Source organism: Arabidopsis thaliana, chromosome 4, assembly GCF_000001735.4.
Source record: "Arabidopsis thaliana chromosome 4, partial sequence".
In the NCBI taxonomy this organism is placed as follows: domain Eukaryota; kingdom Viridiplantae; phylum Streptophyta; class Magnoliopsida; order Brassicales; family Brassicaceae; genus Arabidopsis; species Arabidopsis thaliana.
This window is the reverse complement of record NC_003075.7, coordinates 7,013,639-7,029,289: the sequence shown is the minus strand read 5'-3', so window position 1 is coordinate 7,029,289 and position 15,651 is coordinate 7,013,639. Positions and strand designations below refer to the sequence as shown.

The 15,651-nt window shown below is 35.9% G+C and overlaps 4 protein-coding genes, 1 non-coding gene and 1 pseudogene across 8 annotated transcripts; 3 read left to right on the top strand and 3 right to left on the bottom strand.

Annotated features, from left to right (window-relative positions):
* Positions 1–3,065: 3,065 nt before the first annotated feature.
* On the top strand, positions 3,066–4,438 carry OSM34 (osmotin 34). The gene is made up of 2 exons (NM_117234.3): positions 3,066–3,571; positions 3,824–4,438. Exons 1-2 carry the CDS (start codon positions 3,177–3,179, stop codon positions 4,161–4,163), a joined length of 735 nt encoding a protein of 244 aa, NP_192902.1. The 5' UTR covers positions 3,066–3,176; the 3' UTR covers positions 4,164–4,438.
* Positions 4,439–5,211: 773 nt separating this feature from the next.
* On the top strand, positions 5,212–5,946 carry AT4G11642 (annotated as a pseudogene). The gene is made up of 2 exons: positions 5,212–5,348; positions 5,525–5,946.
* Positions 5,256–5,454, bottom strand: AT4G05905. Its single transcript, NR_141932.1, has one exon. It is a non-coding gene; the product is annotated as an other RNA (non-coding RNA).
* Positions 5,947–5,971: 25 nt separating the features above from the next.
* SR (serine racemase) lies at positions 5,972–7,868 on the bottom strand. Its single transcript, NM_117233.3, has 5 exons — positions 7,357–7,868; positions 7,159–7,245; positions 6,801–7,031; positions 6,404–6,664; positions 5,972–6,290 (listed from the first exon to the last, which is right to left on the bottom strand). Exons 1-5 carry the CDS (start codon positions 7,518–7,520, stop codon positions 6,038–6,040), a joined length of 996 nt encoding a protein of 331 aa, NP_192901.2. The 5' UTR covers positions 7,521–7,868; the 3' UTR covers positions 5,972–6,037.
* A 73-nt stretch (positions 7,869–7,941) lies between these two features.
* Positions 7,942–9,626, bottom strand: AT4G11630 (Ribosomal protein L19 family protein). Its single transcript, NM_117232.5, has 5 exons — positions 9,288–9,626; positions 8,846–8,986; positions 8,692–8,778; positions 8,463–8,596; positions 7,942–8,327 (listed from the first exon to the last, which is right to left on the bottom strand). The coding sequence occupies exons 1-5, from the start codon at positions 9,495–9,497 to the stop codon at positions 8,222–8,224; spliced, it is 678 nt and encodes a 225-aa protein (NP_192900.1). The 5' UTR covers positions 9,498–9,626; the 3' UTR covers positions 7,942–8,221.
* A 1,574-nt stretch (positions 9,627–11,200) lies between these two features.
* Positions 11,201–15,561, top strand: AT4G11610 (C2 calcium/lipid-binding plant phosphoribosyltransferase family protein). 3 transcript variants are annotated; one of them, NM_001340723.1, is made up of 5 exons: positions 11,201–11,912; positions 12,337–12,767; positions 12,847–13,236; positions 13,526–13,857; positions 13,933–15,561. In NM_001340723.1, exons 1-5 carry the CDS (start codon positions 11,444–11,446, stop codon positions 15,332–15,334), a joined length of 3,024 nt encoding a protein of 1,007 aa, NP_001329168.1. In that variant the 5' UTR covers positions 11,201–11,443; the 3' UTR covers positions 15,335–15,561. The 3 variants fall into 3 exon arrangements, with proteins under 3 accessions (NP_001329168.1, NP_192898.2, NP_001329169.1); NM_117230.4 differs by having other exon boundaries at positions 12,325–12,767; NM_001340724.1 differs by lacking the exon at positions 11,201–11,912 and having other exon boundaries at positions 12,030–12,767.
* Positions 15,562–15,651: the final 90 nt, after the last annotated feature.

Below are 15,651 nucleotides of genomic sequence, written 5' to 3'. Positions count from 1 at the left end.
AAATTGAATCAAAGAGAATATAAGATCAATTGTTTCATTTAACAATGTATAAATGGACAGTGACTTAAGATTCATGCAATGAAAAGTCAAAATCTAATCAAGACATGACAATTACTCTGTGAGATCTCGTTCACGCATTCTTATGTAAAGCTCAAAAGCAAACTCGTATATCCCATGAGACATATTAGCTTTTTGAATCGAGTTCCACAAACGCAAATCCGACAACAAAACAAGAGAAACAATCTCAAAGACGTTACAGGCATCGAGGACGAGTCCTCACCGAGAGTAAACATATATGAGATTCGCAGCTAATGACCCAGAACAGAAGATGAAATCGGATAAAATTATTTGGGCATGCACTTACCTGCATTGTTGAGCCGTCACGCATAATCGAAGAAGATGGTGGAAGTAATGGAAGAAGGATTGATCATTGTCAGTCGTAAGGGAGTAGTACGAGGAAATTGAAACGGTATTGGGAGGAGAAATCGATGTGTATTGACATTGAGAAGTGAGAAAGCAACAATTATGAAGATGGAAACAAACAGAAATTGTAAAGTCGTCGTGGGGGATTGGGTGAGAAAGAGAGGTTTCTTACAAATTGATTTTCGTTTAGAAATTAAAATTAAAGAATTGAACCGAAATTGGTTTGAAGACAAAATGGACAATTTTTATATTAGAAGTGCCTTGTGTTTTGAAAGTGTCGTATCTCGGAAATTGTTTGAGAAAAGTGTCTTAGAATGTAATATTCTCTATTTATTTAGTTGGAGTAGTTGTTAATTTATTAAATTACCCATGCAAAAAATTCATTTAGTTAATTTTAAACTACCCTTACAATGTTGTAGTTCACACGATACTTCCCAATTAATAGTATAGATAATAAAAAAGGCAAGATAAACACAATAATATACTATATACAGTACTTTAATAAAAAAAAAAATTTGAAAATAAATGTCCATAATACAACTAGAAATAAGAAAGATGATGACCTACAAATATTATTTATTTGCCAAGTGAAACATATTAAAAACTACATATTTATATATAATATTAAGAAAATTAGATTATTTAGTTTGGTTTAGTTAGAAAATTTTAAAAAATCTTGAAAAAAATATATTTTAAATATATAATTTATTATTTAAAGAAAAATAATTATGACCCTCGTAAACAAAACTTTTGGCTGCACCACTAGGATGTATGTGTGCCAATAGATGTCACATGATTTTTCAAGACGAGTATCATCGTTGAAGAAATTTTTGGAAAAAGTTTTGAATATACCAATGGTTACTACGATGATTATTTTTAAGAAAATCAATGAATAAATTTGTTAAGTATGTTGTTTTGTTCACATTAATCTCTCTGTATTAGGATAAATTATTATTTACACACCGTTGTCCAGTGGCGGAGCTAACTCATAACCAAGGGGGTCAGTTGACCCCATAACATTTTAAAATTCTTATTTACATGCTTATTTAATTGGTATATAATGGTATATTTTGGCTTGATTCATCTCAGCTGACCCCTATGACTCATGTTAAACTAATATTTGACCACCATAATAAACTTTTCTGGCTCCGCCACTGCCGTTGTTTATGGACAAAATTAAAACGTGAAGTTGAAATTATGAATTCGTAACATTCATTTTTTTAACATCTACGTATATTACTTTCAAACAAAAGATACAAACATAATACAAACCATCAAAACACAAAATAATAACAAAGAATGATAAAATAGTAAAAGTTATGCTTACGTGTGAAAAATTTTACTCGCTAAAGAATTAAGAAATCCATTACTTTCCTTCGTAATTGGGCAATGGGCTGCACCATGTTTTCAGTTGTTGGACATCTGAACCAATCTTGTGATATAACTTCGAAGTCCCAAGGTCCAAGTATTTACAACTTAAATTAGTAGATCTCTATACACTCAAGTCTCAAGATGTTCTCTACACTATAATTAAGGACTTGCATTAGAATTTTGTTCGTTCGAGTTGTAATCAAGCTGTTGATCGGCTTGCTAAGAGGGTTTTTTCCTCTTCTCTAATTGTTTTAGAAATATAAATACTTCTAGATTGGTTGACGATATAAAATATATCTTTGATAAGAAAATAAAAATAGTAAATGTCCGATAGAAAAAATTTGAAAAAGTAAGTTAGTAAAATGTCCACATCAATATACATGATAGTCATCGAAACTTAAAAACTACAAAAAATTTGGACTATATAATAAGAAATGCCCGGTAATCTCAAATGATATTTATCCTTTTTTTTCAACAACAAACTTATATTTATACTATTTAACGAAAATAATAAAATTGACATCGATATTTCATCATTTATCTCTCTAATATAGTACAATTACTTAAATTAGTGTGCACCACGCATGATCGTTATTTCGTGCACGAATGAAATACTTGATATAGTTGTGGTTATATATGTTTTATTAAATTATAAGGAAGCAACATAGTCAGACTGTAAGACTTGTGAAATTACATGTGGATACAAAATTGATTAAAGAAAGACAAAATCTTGAGGAAATTCTCCATCAGCTCGATCGTGAATTGAAGATCTTCAAACTTGTTCTTTCAATGTTTTGCTTCTCTTATCCAATTGAAACTCCAAAATTAAGTGTGATACCATTTACCAAATCTGACACTTTAGTTCTTTAGTTCGTAATCTCAAATCTACTTCAGCTCGTAATCCCACTCAATCTTGATTTGTAATCTCAATCAAAATTAACAAAAGTTTTGTTATCTTTTTTTTTTTTGATCAAAATTAGTTTTCTTATCATGCATTTAAAATATGAATTTTTTAAGCTATTTCAGTATTTCTCTTAGTTACAACTTAATAAGGTTGTATCTAAAATTAATATTGATTTGTTTTATAGTATTTAACTATAGTAAAACAGCAAAGTCACTTGTAGTGTCTCCTAATTCTACACCCCAATCTAGAAATAAGACTTATGCGCAAGTTAGCGCAAGCCATCAAACATAGTCAAGCCGCCCCAACCTATTAAAATGATTAAAGCATATTAACATTCATCATCTAGATAACTTCAAAAATGCAAATACTAATTAAAAAATAAAATAATCAAACTAATACGTAACCATTTACCTCTATATAAAATCCATAGTAATATTATCAATAGATCACACATACATAAAAGTAGTAGAACTAAAAAATGGCAAACCTCTTGGTCTCTACTTTCATATTTTCCGCACTTTTGCTCATCTCCACCGCAACAGCCGCCACATTCGAAATCCTAAACCAATGTAGTTACACCGTGTGGGCTGCCGCAAGCCCTGGAGGTGGCCGACGTCTAGATGCTGGCCAATCATGGAGGCTAGATGTCGCGGCGGGCACTAAAATGGCACGGATTTGGGGTAGGACCAATTGTAACTTTGACTCCTCAGGTCGTGGCCGATGCCAAACTGGTGACTGCAGTGGTGGACTCCAATGTACTGGCTGGGGACAGCCACCAAACACGTTGGCTGAGTACGCTTTGAACCAATTCAACAACTTAGACTTCTACGATATCTCACTTGTCGATGGATTTAACATACCTATGGAGTTTAGGTAAGAATATCACCATTATCGTTTCACAAGTTCTACTTAGTTTTTGCTTTATTCATAAATTCGAACTCCTAAACGTAAAAATCTCTTGACATTTAACATAATATACAAGCGTTAAAATCATTTTTTCTACTATGCAAGAAAAAAAAAGATAATAAAAAAAGAGAACAATTATATTTCATACTTCTAAACGTTTTAGGTTCTTACACGACTCGATAATGATTTGTCTTTCTTATTTTGGCGTGCTATCTCCAGCCCAACTAGTTCGAACTGCCATCGGATACTATGTACCGCAGACATAAACGGACAATGTCCAAACGTGTTGAGAGCCCCAGGTGGATGCAACAACCCGTGTACTGTATTTCAGACGAACCAATACTGTTGTACGAACGGTCAGGGATCATGTAGCGATACTGAGTACTCAAGATTCTTTAAGCAGAGATGCCCTGACGCTTACAGCTATCCACAAGATGACCCGACTAGCACTTTCACTTGCACCAACACTAACTACAGGGTCGTGTTTTGTCCAAGGTCTAGGCTCGGTGCTACTGGATCCCACCAGCTCCCGATCAAGATGGTCACCGAGGAGAATTAATAGACTCGTATCTACTGTATGTGTGTGTGTGTGAGGGTGTACGTAGATATGCGTACGTGTGACGTGATCATATATACGTTACCATAAACACTTAATGGATTATAATAAGGCATGCAATAATAATTACGTTAGTCGACCCACGTATAAGTTGGACTTATTTTTCTCTTTCCGATCAATTAATGTAAAAATAACAATTTCGCTTCGATACAATGAAGATCATTCTTGTATTTTTTACTATATGCTTGAAATAAATATGCTATATATTATTTAGAAAATTAAAATATTCTTTCTCCCAAATAACATTTTCACATTGAAAAATATAATTTTTTTCATTTTTGTGATTGATAATTTTCCGAAAATCAAGTTTAGAAAAAAGAAAATTATGATTTTGGATTACGTATACTACAAAGAAAACTTTATGTTCCAGTATAGTAGTATTTGGCAAATATCTTAAAGAAAACATCTTAATTTTTGTTTGCAAGATTTTACATTGGAATCTACTGAGCTCATTTATTGTTCTTGTGTTGGTTTGAGTTTGCGAATATACAGAAGAAACACAAAATCTAGTAGATCACTAACTTTTTCAAGTCAAAATTTCTATAATTAATTATTGATAAAGTTGGATAAACTGACTAATAAACAATATTATATCCTTAGACAATTCAATGTCTAATTGCGTGTGTAAAATCATGTAGACCGATTCGTGGCTGCTTTCGGGAGAATTACGTTTAGTGAAACTAAATATTTTAGCATCAGGAATTTGACTTTTAGGTGTAGTTGAGTTTAACATTAATATTGATCGGTCTCCAATGAATCAATTAAAGATTGGACGTAAAAGTATATACCACAGAATATACAATTCCTTTAGTAGACCTAAAATTTTACATATGAAAAGTTCCAATGTAAGATTTTGTTTACTTAAATCAGCAATTTTGTTTTCTTTTATCATCAGGTCCACTGTATATTTTCTCAAAACCTGTCCAGAGTAAATTAATGTATGCCTAAAGCAAGAAAGCTTTTTGAGTCCATTTATAAACACAACTGACTAAAAAATCATTAATATTGCTAGGATTGAATCCAAACTCTGCATCTTAAATGCAAGGGCAAGGGACTCTCCCACTACAATAACGTAGACTTCTACGACATCTCACTTGTGGATGGATTTAACATTCCTATGGAGTTTAGGTAAGAATATCATCAAAATCTTTCATAATTTTGTTTTTTTTTCCTAAAAACAAATGGAACATAAACCTACAAACCTAAATTTTCTGCTCGAGAAAAAGAAAACAACAATCGAAAGTCTATTTTAAAATGTTTTGAATCGATGATGATAGTGTTTTGTTGGTGTGAATTGTTTCCAGCCCGACAAGCTCGAATTGCCACCGGATAATATGCAATGCAGACATAGAAGGACAGTGTCCAAACGACTTGAGAGCCCTGGGCGGTTGCAACAACCCGTGTACGGTTTATAGGTCAAACCAGTACTGTTATACGAACGGACAAGGTTCATGTAGCAGCACTGGGTTCTCAAGATTCTTCAAACATAGGTGTCCCGACGCCTACAACTATCCACAAGACGACCGAACAAGCACTTTCACTTGTAGTTCCACTAAACTACAGGGTCGTGTTTCGTCCTTAGGCGCTAAGCTAGGTGCTACGGGACTCAAAGCTCCCGATTGACCCAGGTAGTTATTTGGTTACAAAGGAGCATCAAATAATTAAGAGTAGAGATTCGTCTCTCTCTTGTATGTGAGTAAGTGTGTACGTAGATATGAGTACGCATATAATCATAAGATCAACGACTTAATGGATAATACAGCCATTCTCATTGATATCTAAGGAAGTCGTGAAAGAAATGCAATAAGCAAAGGTGTTTATTTTGAACTCTTAAATGAATCCCATAGAGAGCCCAAATCAACATTACCTCCTGAGAGTACAATTCCTATGTTTTTGCAATCACGACAAGAAGGATTGTTGCGGAAACTGTTTGATAAAACTGCTGCAAGGCCAATAGCTCCACTTGGTTCCACAGAGACCTTCAGTATCTCATAGCACATTTTCATGGCTTCGATTATTTCACACTCTTCCAAGGTGACAACATCATCTACCAAGTCCCTCACCACCGGCCTGATAGCAAAAAAAAAATGTTTAGAGAAGGAATGATACAGAGTTTGAGAAATTTTCTGTTCTATATCTGCTTCATAGACATGATCCCTATATACGAGTAAGAAGTAGATTACCAGGTTAAATCTCCAAGAGAAGCTCGAAGGCCATCAGCTATAGTATTAGTCACAGGTAAAGTGATGATTTTACCAGCGACCTTAGACTGAGCCGCATCATCAGCTCCTTTTGGTTCAGCGGCTATAATCCGGATACTAGGCTTAATAGATTTGGCAGCAAGCGCCACACCAGATATCAAACCACCCCCGCTTATCGGCACAACTATAGCATCAATCTCTTGGATTTGCTCCAGCAGTTCCAATGCAATTGTACCCTGACCACTGTTACAAGAACCATAATCCAACATTTCAGTAAAATCACTAAACAGTTTCACCAATAACGCATTTATGGCAGAAAAAGTTGTCCCATAAAAGAACAGACACATTTTGAAAGACCAATATCGAGAAAGCAAAGTACCTTATAATGCGTCCATCATTATATGGATGGATCAGAACTGAACCTGTTTCCTGCAAAACTTTTGAAGCTATTTCCTCTCTAGAAGACATTGTTGCTTCACTCCATATAACCTTACCACCATACCTGATCACATTATCAACTTTGCACTTTGGAGCACCTTTTGGTACAACAATATATGCCGGTATTCCCTGAATCTTTGCAGCCAAAGACAATGCAGCAGCATGGTTTCCACTGGTAATAGAAATTCAACATTAAGGAACTATTCAGTCACTATTAACTCTAGCATCATTACCTATAAGGCAGAAATGAAATCGGTAAACAATAAAGCATTAATCTTTCACAGTATGGAAACAAAAACCTGCTGTGTGTTACAACTCCTTTGGCTGCTTGTTCAGCATCAAGAGACAAAACAGCATTGCAAGCTCCACGGAATTTGAAAGCTCCACTTTTTCCACAATAAACAGAAAAGTAAAACGATCGACATTCAATACTGAGAACAATGAGAGAATCTCCACTCAATCAACCATTAGTACTAAGAAGTACTCTCAAGTCTCACCCTTTCTGAAGGCACTCACACTTAAAGAACAAGCTTCTTCCGGAGATTGAATTCAACGATTCAGATGTTAACACCGGAGTTCTATGTATATACGGCTTAATACGGTCATGAGCTTCTTTTATGGACAATATATCAGCAGCATACTTCTCTCTATTTGCTTCCATTTCTAAAAAGTAAAAACATTTCAAAGAAGCTTCATTATCACTTCATCAACTTCCTACTTATCAGAATAGAAAACCATATCCTCAATCATCTTAAATAACTTCAAATTTGTTAACTTTATGCTCAATATACTAATTTTTGCTACCTAAAAATGTTAGCTTTAAAGACAAATTAAGTTTCTCTTCTGTCTCAAATCACAAAAGAACACAGCAGAAGTTGCAAAAGACTGAAACTTTTGACATTGCAATTTTTGGGTTAAAAAATACAAAGGAGTCTACTAAAACCCAAAAACTAAGTGACTGAGACAAAGAAAGGATGAAAACAAACCTAATTTCTCAAATTTGAGCTTAGGGTTTAGGATTGGGAATTTCAATTTGCCCAGTTTCAGGAAATTGCAGAATTCGAGAGGACAGATACATTTACTCAAAGACAGCGTTGTGTTATGGAGCTAAAAAAAAGAACGTCACGCTGTTTTATTATACAAGAAACGTCGTGGATTACTTGTCTCCATATATAAAACTATAACATGTCTTTAGCCCATGTGCTTTTTCCAACAAGGGAGAGAAGAGAATTGAAGAAGATTCACCATTGCACAAATTCAATACGTGAAATTTGAGGCAAATCGTCTCCTTTTGAGAGAGTGCAACTAAAACATTGGAAAATTGTTTAAGACACGAGTAGATTGTTTTTTTTACTGAGGTTGTTAATGCTTCTTAAGAGCATTCACCTTGTCCCTGAGGTAATATAGCTTGGCTCTTCTTACTTTCTTCTTGTCCACCACCTTAATCTCCCTCAGGTTTGGGGAATACCTGTCACCAAACACCCTCACTCACATCAATTTAAGGCACACAAAACATGGTGGCTTGAGTTATCATATCATATACAAATTCTGAGAGAAAGAAAAAAAGAATAAGTAGTTGCAGTTTGAGCTTCAAGTTACTTACAAGGGGAACATGGATTCAACGCCCACTCCAGCAACAAGCCTTCTAATTCTAAATGTTGAGTTCAGACCAGCATTACGCCTTGCTATGACGACGCCTTTCACGATTGATACACGTCTCTTGTTCTCAGGCACTTCCTGTTAAAAACAAAAGTAAATGGCAAGCCTATGAAAAGGTTTCACTTTAAAGACAAAGATAGTTCAATCCCATTCACCAAGAAAAAAGAAATTACCACTTTTAGCTGCACAATGTAACCGGGCTTTATCTCAGGAATCTCTCTAAGAGATCTCACTTCCTCAACCGCTTCCTTGTCTACAATCTGCAGAAGATTGTGTCATATGACATGATTTATCCATGACAGTTGTCTAGTAATTGAGTTGTAGTACCTGCATTATATGCTTAGCGGTTTTATCAAGCCGCTTAAACTTGATTCTCTGAGGCACAACACAATCTGACTCAGGAGATCCTTGAACAGAAGAATCTCCAGTGGTGGAAAAACACCTCGACGCATACGTAAAGTTTTGTTTCTGCCAAAATATTTCCAAGAACATCGTAAACACGTAGAAACCTAATGTACATTAACATACTAGATAGATATCACTGTGACCCAAACATATAAAGTAGAACAACTTGTGAAATCATAAAACTTGTGTCAAAGCTGGTTCTTCTATATCTACATAACTCTTACTACCACACAAGAGCAAAGTTTGCGTTTTTCTACACTAATTGCAATTTTCAAACCCATTTGATATAAGATCTCCATTACCAACCAAACCTCTTCTACATTTCGACAATGTTAAACCAAGATAGAGAACGAAAGTGGCTTACAGGTATAGCTGAAGAGGAAAAGCCTGCATTTTTCAACGAGCTAATGAGATATGTCGCAGCTCTGCTAGAAGGGCAAGAATCAAACCCTAGTTTTCTGGATTCATTTTCAGACCAGCTTCCACAAGAAGAAGAAGAAGTGAAACGAAGAGTGTTGGAGATGGAGAAACGATGCCTCTGAAGCAACCGTGTACTGCCACGAATCGATTGCATCTCTCCGCAAGAGGAATCGACAAAAAGGTGAACTAACCTAATTTCTCAAATTAGAGATTAGGGTTTAGGGTTTTGATTTGGGGATTTCAGTTTGCTCTGTTTACAGGGAATTGCAGATTCGAGAAGACAGCACGGAGCTAGAAAAAAAGAACACCACGCTGTTTTATTGCACAATAAACGTCGTGCATTGCTTATCTAAATAAATAAAACTATCACATTCCTTTAGTCCATGTACATTTTTTGTTTACGTTGACTTCTCTAGAAGACTAGAAATTAGAAAACAAGGTGAGAAAGAGAACAAGTGGAGATGAGATAAGATCGGCAGAGAATCTAAATCAAGTTAGAAATAGAATTGTATAATGATCACTGATTAAATCTTAAATCTTCATATGATAGTTGACTATTTCTTCACTAAAAAGCATTTTATATATGAACTAAACAGCTAACTAATCTCCAATAAAATTCTTATGATGTTAATTCTTACCATTGCAATCTTTTTTTTTATTATATAACATTGCAAACTTGTTATCCAACATTTATGGATTCAGGACTATAGGGTTGATAACTAAACTATTGATTTTGACTGAGACCTCGAGCCAAATTGTATATTTTTATTTATCTAGTATGTTTTTTTTGAAGGAACATAGATTTTGGACGTGTTAGTTAACAAATTTTATGTTATTATATCCGGTTAGTGGTTTTGCTTAGATCATTCACACACAAAATACACTATTTATTATCGGTTTTACCATTAGTCAATTTTACTAAAAACAATAATTATCTAGAAATCTACAAATAGCATGGTATCAACTAGTACTGTGTTTATTATATGAATCAAGATGTATAGAAAATAAATCTCATAATCTGCGATTTCCATTTCAACCCTCGTTCATCGTGCCATCACTATCTCTCTCTAGTAAAAAAGTGAGAAGTTCAAAGCTTGAATGTTGGAAACGGAGGCAAAAATGAATTAAAAGCTTTCCCATCTTTCTCCTTATACATGTGAATCAAGATCAGAGGTTTAGTCTTCAGATTAGGATTTTGATGGGATAGTAGTTAAATCCTTGTATGTGAAATTGTGAATCATGGGAATCCATAAAAAGATAGAGACCCCACTTCTAAAATACGTGTATAAATACATGCACACACATGTATTTTGTATAAATATATATAGCATTTAATAATCGTATCACTTACTGCGGAGACCTAGCTAGTAGTTTTTCTATTGGTGGAAATTTAGATCTTAAGTAGTAAGAGCTATGTGCTCAATTTATATAAGTCAAAGAAACTCATGTGACATAAGCGTTTTTCTAGGATCTTTACCTTAGATATATGCATGCATGAACTCTTGACCTCTTTTATACGCATCTGCATTTATGTGTGGAGATAATAATATGGTTTTTCATTATTTTTCCTGAATCCATCTCATCCAATCAACAAAAAGAGACTAAAGAGTTGACCTTATTTCTTGTATTCCAATTTATAACTCTGTAAAATAGATTTGGTTTTTGTAAGTTTGTTTTACTTACAAAGGAAAAAAAATTATGGGTTGAGGTCCTAGTTGAGGTACACCATATCCTATTTATAACTCATGTCAATATGTTAAGGCACACCATATCATATTAATTTATAACAAAAATATGCATTATTGTACATGTATAAATTAAGGTCGGTTCTGGATTTTTTTCAATTTTTCAAGATGAGAAACATTTAAGAAAATCCCAAGAAACTCTGTCTGCCCTTACTTGAAATCTAAGTTGGTCTTACCATAATTATTCAATTTTTCTCCACAACTTACATATACTTATGAATGCACATGCATGTGCATATAATTTTATTATGTAGTATATAGTTCCAAGACCCTTTATCAAAATTGAAGTTGTGAGCTTGATTCTACTCTAAGTCTCTCTTTCACTTTTAAGTGTTCGATCAAAAGATCGACGGTCATGATGATGAGCAATCTAAAACTCGGCGTGGACGTGATCGGAGCACACAATCTCTTCCCAAAAGATGGGCAAGGAACATCGAACGCTTACGTTGAGCTTTACTTCGATGGTCAAAAGCACCGAACAACGATCAAAGATCGAGACTTAAACCCGGTTTGGAACGAGAGTTTCTTCTTCAACATCTCAGATCCATCTCGTCTTCACTATCTCAATCTTGAAGCTCAAGCTTATAGTCACAACAGATCTACTAATGGACGTTCCTTCCTTGGCAAGGTATCTCTCTCAGGGACCTCTTTTGTTCCTCATTCTGATGCTGTTGTTCTTCACTTTCCCATGGAGAGACGTGGGATCTTTTCTCGTGTGAGAGGTGAGCTCGGCTTGAAAGTTTACATAACCGACGAGGCTTCTTTAAAATCCTCTGCTGCTTCTAATGATCATCCAGATAATCTAGATCCGGCGCTCCCAAGAGGTATTAACCTCAGCTTTGATACCATTTGTTATATGTACTAATTTTCCATATACCATTTTTATTTAGGGTAGCCATATGATATTTTTGGTTCGATTCGGATCAGCTATTTTGTTTTTTTAGGAGTTGAGAGTCTAATTGAAGCCAAAATATTTCGGTCCAGTTGCCAAACCTCACTTTTTCTTTCATCTTACTTTTGAAATAGTAATATAGTATTTGTTTTCACCAAATTTTGGGTTTTGTTCGATTTCGATCCGGTTTATTTTGCATAGAAAATAATTTAAACAATGCCGTTATAAATAAATATCAGTTCAAATTTTTTTTTTTGTAAAACATTTTGGTTTAGTTTGATTTTATATGCTGATTTCTATTTGTGATTTACTTGGAATTGGTTTTGTATATGTAACAATGTCAGCAATGAATGTAGAACATAGATCCGACAAACGACATGTGTTTTACAATCTCCCAAACAGTGCTCAAGAACATCAACACCAACATCCACAAGGGCCTAACCAATCCTCTTCCTTAGCCGCTGAACAAGATAATCATAACGAACATCATCACCATTACGTACCAAAGCATCAAGTAGACGAGATGAGATCCGAACCAGCGCGGCCCTCGAAGCTAGTCCATGCGCATTCCATTGCTTCGGCTCAGCCTGCTGATTTCGCGCTTAAGGAGACAAGCCCGCATCTCGGTGGTGGAAGAGTCGTTGGTGGGCGTGTTATACACAAAGACAAAACCGCTACGAGTACTTATGATCTTGTCGAGAGAATGTATTTCCTTTATGTCCGCGTTGTCAAAGCTCGTGAGCTTCCTATAATGGATATAACAGGAAGTGTTGATCCATTCGTCGAGGTAATTAATTAAGTAATGTCTTAATAAAACATTTGATTCAAATCAAGAATTTTTTTATAAAAAAGGTTTTGTTTTGTAGGTGAGAGTGGGGAACTACAAAGGAATCACAAGACATTTTGAGAAGAGACAACATCCGGAATGGAACCAAGTGTTTGCATTCGCGAAAGAGCGAATGCAAGCCTCGGTGTTGGAAGTAGTGGTTAAGGACAAAGATCTTTTAAAAGACGATTATGTCGGGTTTGTTAGGTTTGACATTAATGATGTCCCTCTTCGTGTGCCACCAGACAGCCCTCTTGCTCCGCAATGGTATAGATTAGAGGACAAGAAAGGAGAGAAGATCAAAGGTGAGCTTATGCTTGCTGTTTGGATCGGTACACAAGCTGATGAAGCTTTCTCTGATGCTTGGCATTCTGATGCTGCAATGCCCGTTGATTGTTCTCCAGCTATCTCCGCCGTTCTCCGCTCAAAGGTACAGTATGACTTGGATTGTTTTTTTCCCCGGTTTAAATTTGTTTGTACTTAACGTTTACATTCAAATAAAACCCCAAAATGTTTAGTGTGAACTGTGAGTGTAACACCAAACCTCTTAGCAATAAAAAAAAATGTAATGTTTGATATTTTTATGTATGAAAAAATAGTAATGTTTAATTTCTTTCTTCTAAATATTAGATGTAAAATATGTTTAAAATATTATTTATTGATGTCACGTTGCTTTAAGCAAATAATTTGATTCTTTATTGTGTTTTGTTTTAAAATAGGTCTATCATGCGCCTCGTCTATGGTACGTCCGTGTGAACGTGATCGAAGCACAAGACTTGATTCCGACAGACAAAACTAGGTTCCCTGATGTTTACGTCAAGGCGCAGCTAGGAAACCAAGTCATGAAGACCAGACCATGCCAAGCTCGAACCCTTGGTGCCGTATGGAACGAAGACTTTTTGTTTGTTGTTGCGGAGCCATTTGAAGACCATTTAGTTCTCACCGTCGAGGACCGGGTTGCTCCAGGAAAGGACGAGATAGTTGGTCGTACTTACATTCCTTTGAACACGGTAGAGAAGCGAGCTGATGATCATATGATACATGCGCGATGGTACTGCTTCTACTTATGATACTAGATTCATAATATATAAAACTTAAAGGTTTTGATAGAAATGTGTTTTGATAGGTATAATCTGGAGAGACCGGTTATTGTAGATGTGGATCAGCTCAAGAGAGAAAAATTCTCTATGAGGATTCATCTGCGAGTTTGTCTTGAAGGAGGATACCATGTTTTGGATGAGTCAACTCATTACAGCAGCGATCTCCGCCCATCCGCTAGACCACTCTGGAGACAACCGATCGGAGTTCTTGAGCTCGGGATCTTAAACGCTGTTGGACTTCACCCAATGAAAACTAGAGAAGGCAGAGGAACCTCTGACACTTTTTGCGTTGGGAAATATGGACAAAAGTGGGTTAGAACAAGGACAATGGTGGATAACTTGTGTCCCAAGTATAACGAGCAGTATACATGGGAAGTCTTTGACCCAGCGACGGTTTTAACCGTTGGTGTGTTTGATAACGGACAGCTAGGTGAAAAAGGAAATAGAGATGTGAAGATTGGGAAGATTCGTATAAGGTTATCTACTTTAGAGACTGGACGGATCTACACACATTCTTACCCGCTACTTGTTCTTCACCCTACTGGGGTGAAGAAAATGGGCGAGCTACATATGGCCGTGAGGTTCACATGCATCTCGTTCGCAAACATGCTTTACCAATACTCAAAACCACTTTTGCCTAAAATGCATTATGTTAGACCGTTTTCAGTAATGCAGCAGGACATGCTTCGACATCAAGCGGTGAATATAGTGGCTGCGCGGTTAGGTAGAGCAGAGCCTCCCCTGAGGAAAGAGATCATTGAGTTTATGTCGGACACGGATTCGCATTTGTGGAGTATGCGTAAGAGCAAAGCTAATTTCTTCCGGATGATGACAGTTTTCTCCGGTGTTATCGCGGTTGGAAAATGGTTCTCGGACATTTGCTCGTGGCGAAACCCGATCACGACCGTTCTTGTTCATGTTCTGTTTTTGATGCTTGTTTGTCTCCCAGAACTGATCTTACCAACAATGTTTCTCTACATGTTTTTGATCGGGCTCTGGAACTACCGGTTTAGACCACGTTATCCACCACACATGAACACAAAAATCTCTCAAGCCGAGGCGGTCCATCCAGACGAGCTTGATGAAGAGTTTGATACGTTTCCAACCACTAGAAACCCTGACATGGTGCGTTTAAGGTATGACCGGCTTAGAAGCGTGGCCGGGAGGATTCAGACCGTGATCGGAGATCTTGCAACACAAGGAGAACGTTTTCAAGCACTTTTAAGCTGGAGAGATCCACGCGCTACCGCGATATTTGTTATATTGTGCTTTATTGCGGCCATAGTTTTCTTCATAACACCGATTCAGATTGTTGTAGCATTGGCTGGATTCTTCACGATGAGGCATCCGAGGTTCCGACATCGGCTTCCTTCTGTTCCAGTTAACTTCTTTCGCCGGTTGCCTGCTCGAACGGATAGTATGCTCTAGCTTATATTGGCTGGAGTATTTTATGTGATTGTCGGATATAGACTTATGTTACTATTTGTAATCTGGATTTGTTTTATCTACAATTTTTTTTTCATTTGAAAACGTTATAATATTTTGGATGGTATTCATTAGTGTTTCCTTTTCAAAAATACCTCTAAGAAAATCAGAGAAAGGATCAGTGAGTCCAAAATTCCCAATTTGGTATAAACTAGAAATGAAATTTCTTTTAGATTCAATTTTTTTTTTCTTTTTGTGAGCTTCTAGATTCTGTTAGCTAGAGAACTCTGAATCCAAAAGATTCACACTCACAAAAAAAA

What these genes read in the sequence shown, in the direction of transcription:
- AT4G11630 (NM_117232.5), bottom strand. Translation starts at nt 9,497, where the DNA reads ATGCAATCGATTCGTGGCAGTACACGGTTGCTTCAGAGGCATCGTTTC. An exon ending in CCGCTAAGCATATAATGCAG is followed by an intron (nt 8,779 to 8,845) that starts GTACTACAACTC and finishes AATCTTCTGCAG; the next exon opens with ATTGTAGACAAGGAAGCGGT. An exon ending in GTTGAATCCATGTTCCCCTT is followed by an intron (nt 8,328 to 8,462) that starts GTAAGTAACTTG and finishes GTTTGGTGACAG; the next exon opens with GTATTCCCCAAACCTGAGGG.
- AT4G11610 (NM_117230.4), top strand. Translation starts at nt 11,444, where the DNA reads ATGATGATGAGCAATCTAAAACTCGGCGTGGACGTGATCGGAGCACAC. An exon ending in GTGTTGATCCATTCGTCGAG is followed by an intron (nt 12,768 to 12,846) that starts GTAATTAATTAA and finishes TTTGTTTTGTAG; the next exon opens with GTGAGAGTGGGGAACTACAA. An exon ending in CATATGATACATGCGCGATG is followed by an intron (nt 13,858 to 13,932) that starts GTACTGCTTCTA and finishes GTGTTTTGATAG; the next exon opens with GTATAATCTGGAGAGACCGG.
- SR (NM_117233.3), bottom strand. Translation starts at nt 7,520, where the DNA reads ATGGAAGCAAATAGAGAGAAGTATGCTGCTGATATATTGTCCATAAAA. An exon ending in GGAGTTGTAACACACAGCAG is followed by an intron (nt 7,032 to 7,158) that starts GTTTTTGTTTCC and finishes TTCTATTACCAG; the next exon opens with TGGAAACCATGCTGCTGCAT. An exon ending in TCTCTTGGAGATTTAACCTG is followed by an intron (nt 6,291 to 6,403) that starts GTAATCTACTTC and finishes TTTTGCTATCAG; the next exon opens with GCCGGTGGTGAGGGACTTGG.
- OSM34 (NM_117234.3), top strand. Translation starts at nt 3,177, where the DNA reads ATGGCAAACCTCTTGGTCTCTACTTTCATATTTTCCGCACTTTTGCTC. An exon ending in AACATACCTATGGAGTTTAG is followed by an intron (nt 3,572 to 3,823) that starts GTAAGAATATCA and finishes TGCTATCTCCAG; the next exon opens with CCCAACTAGTTCGAACTGCC.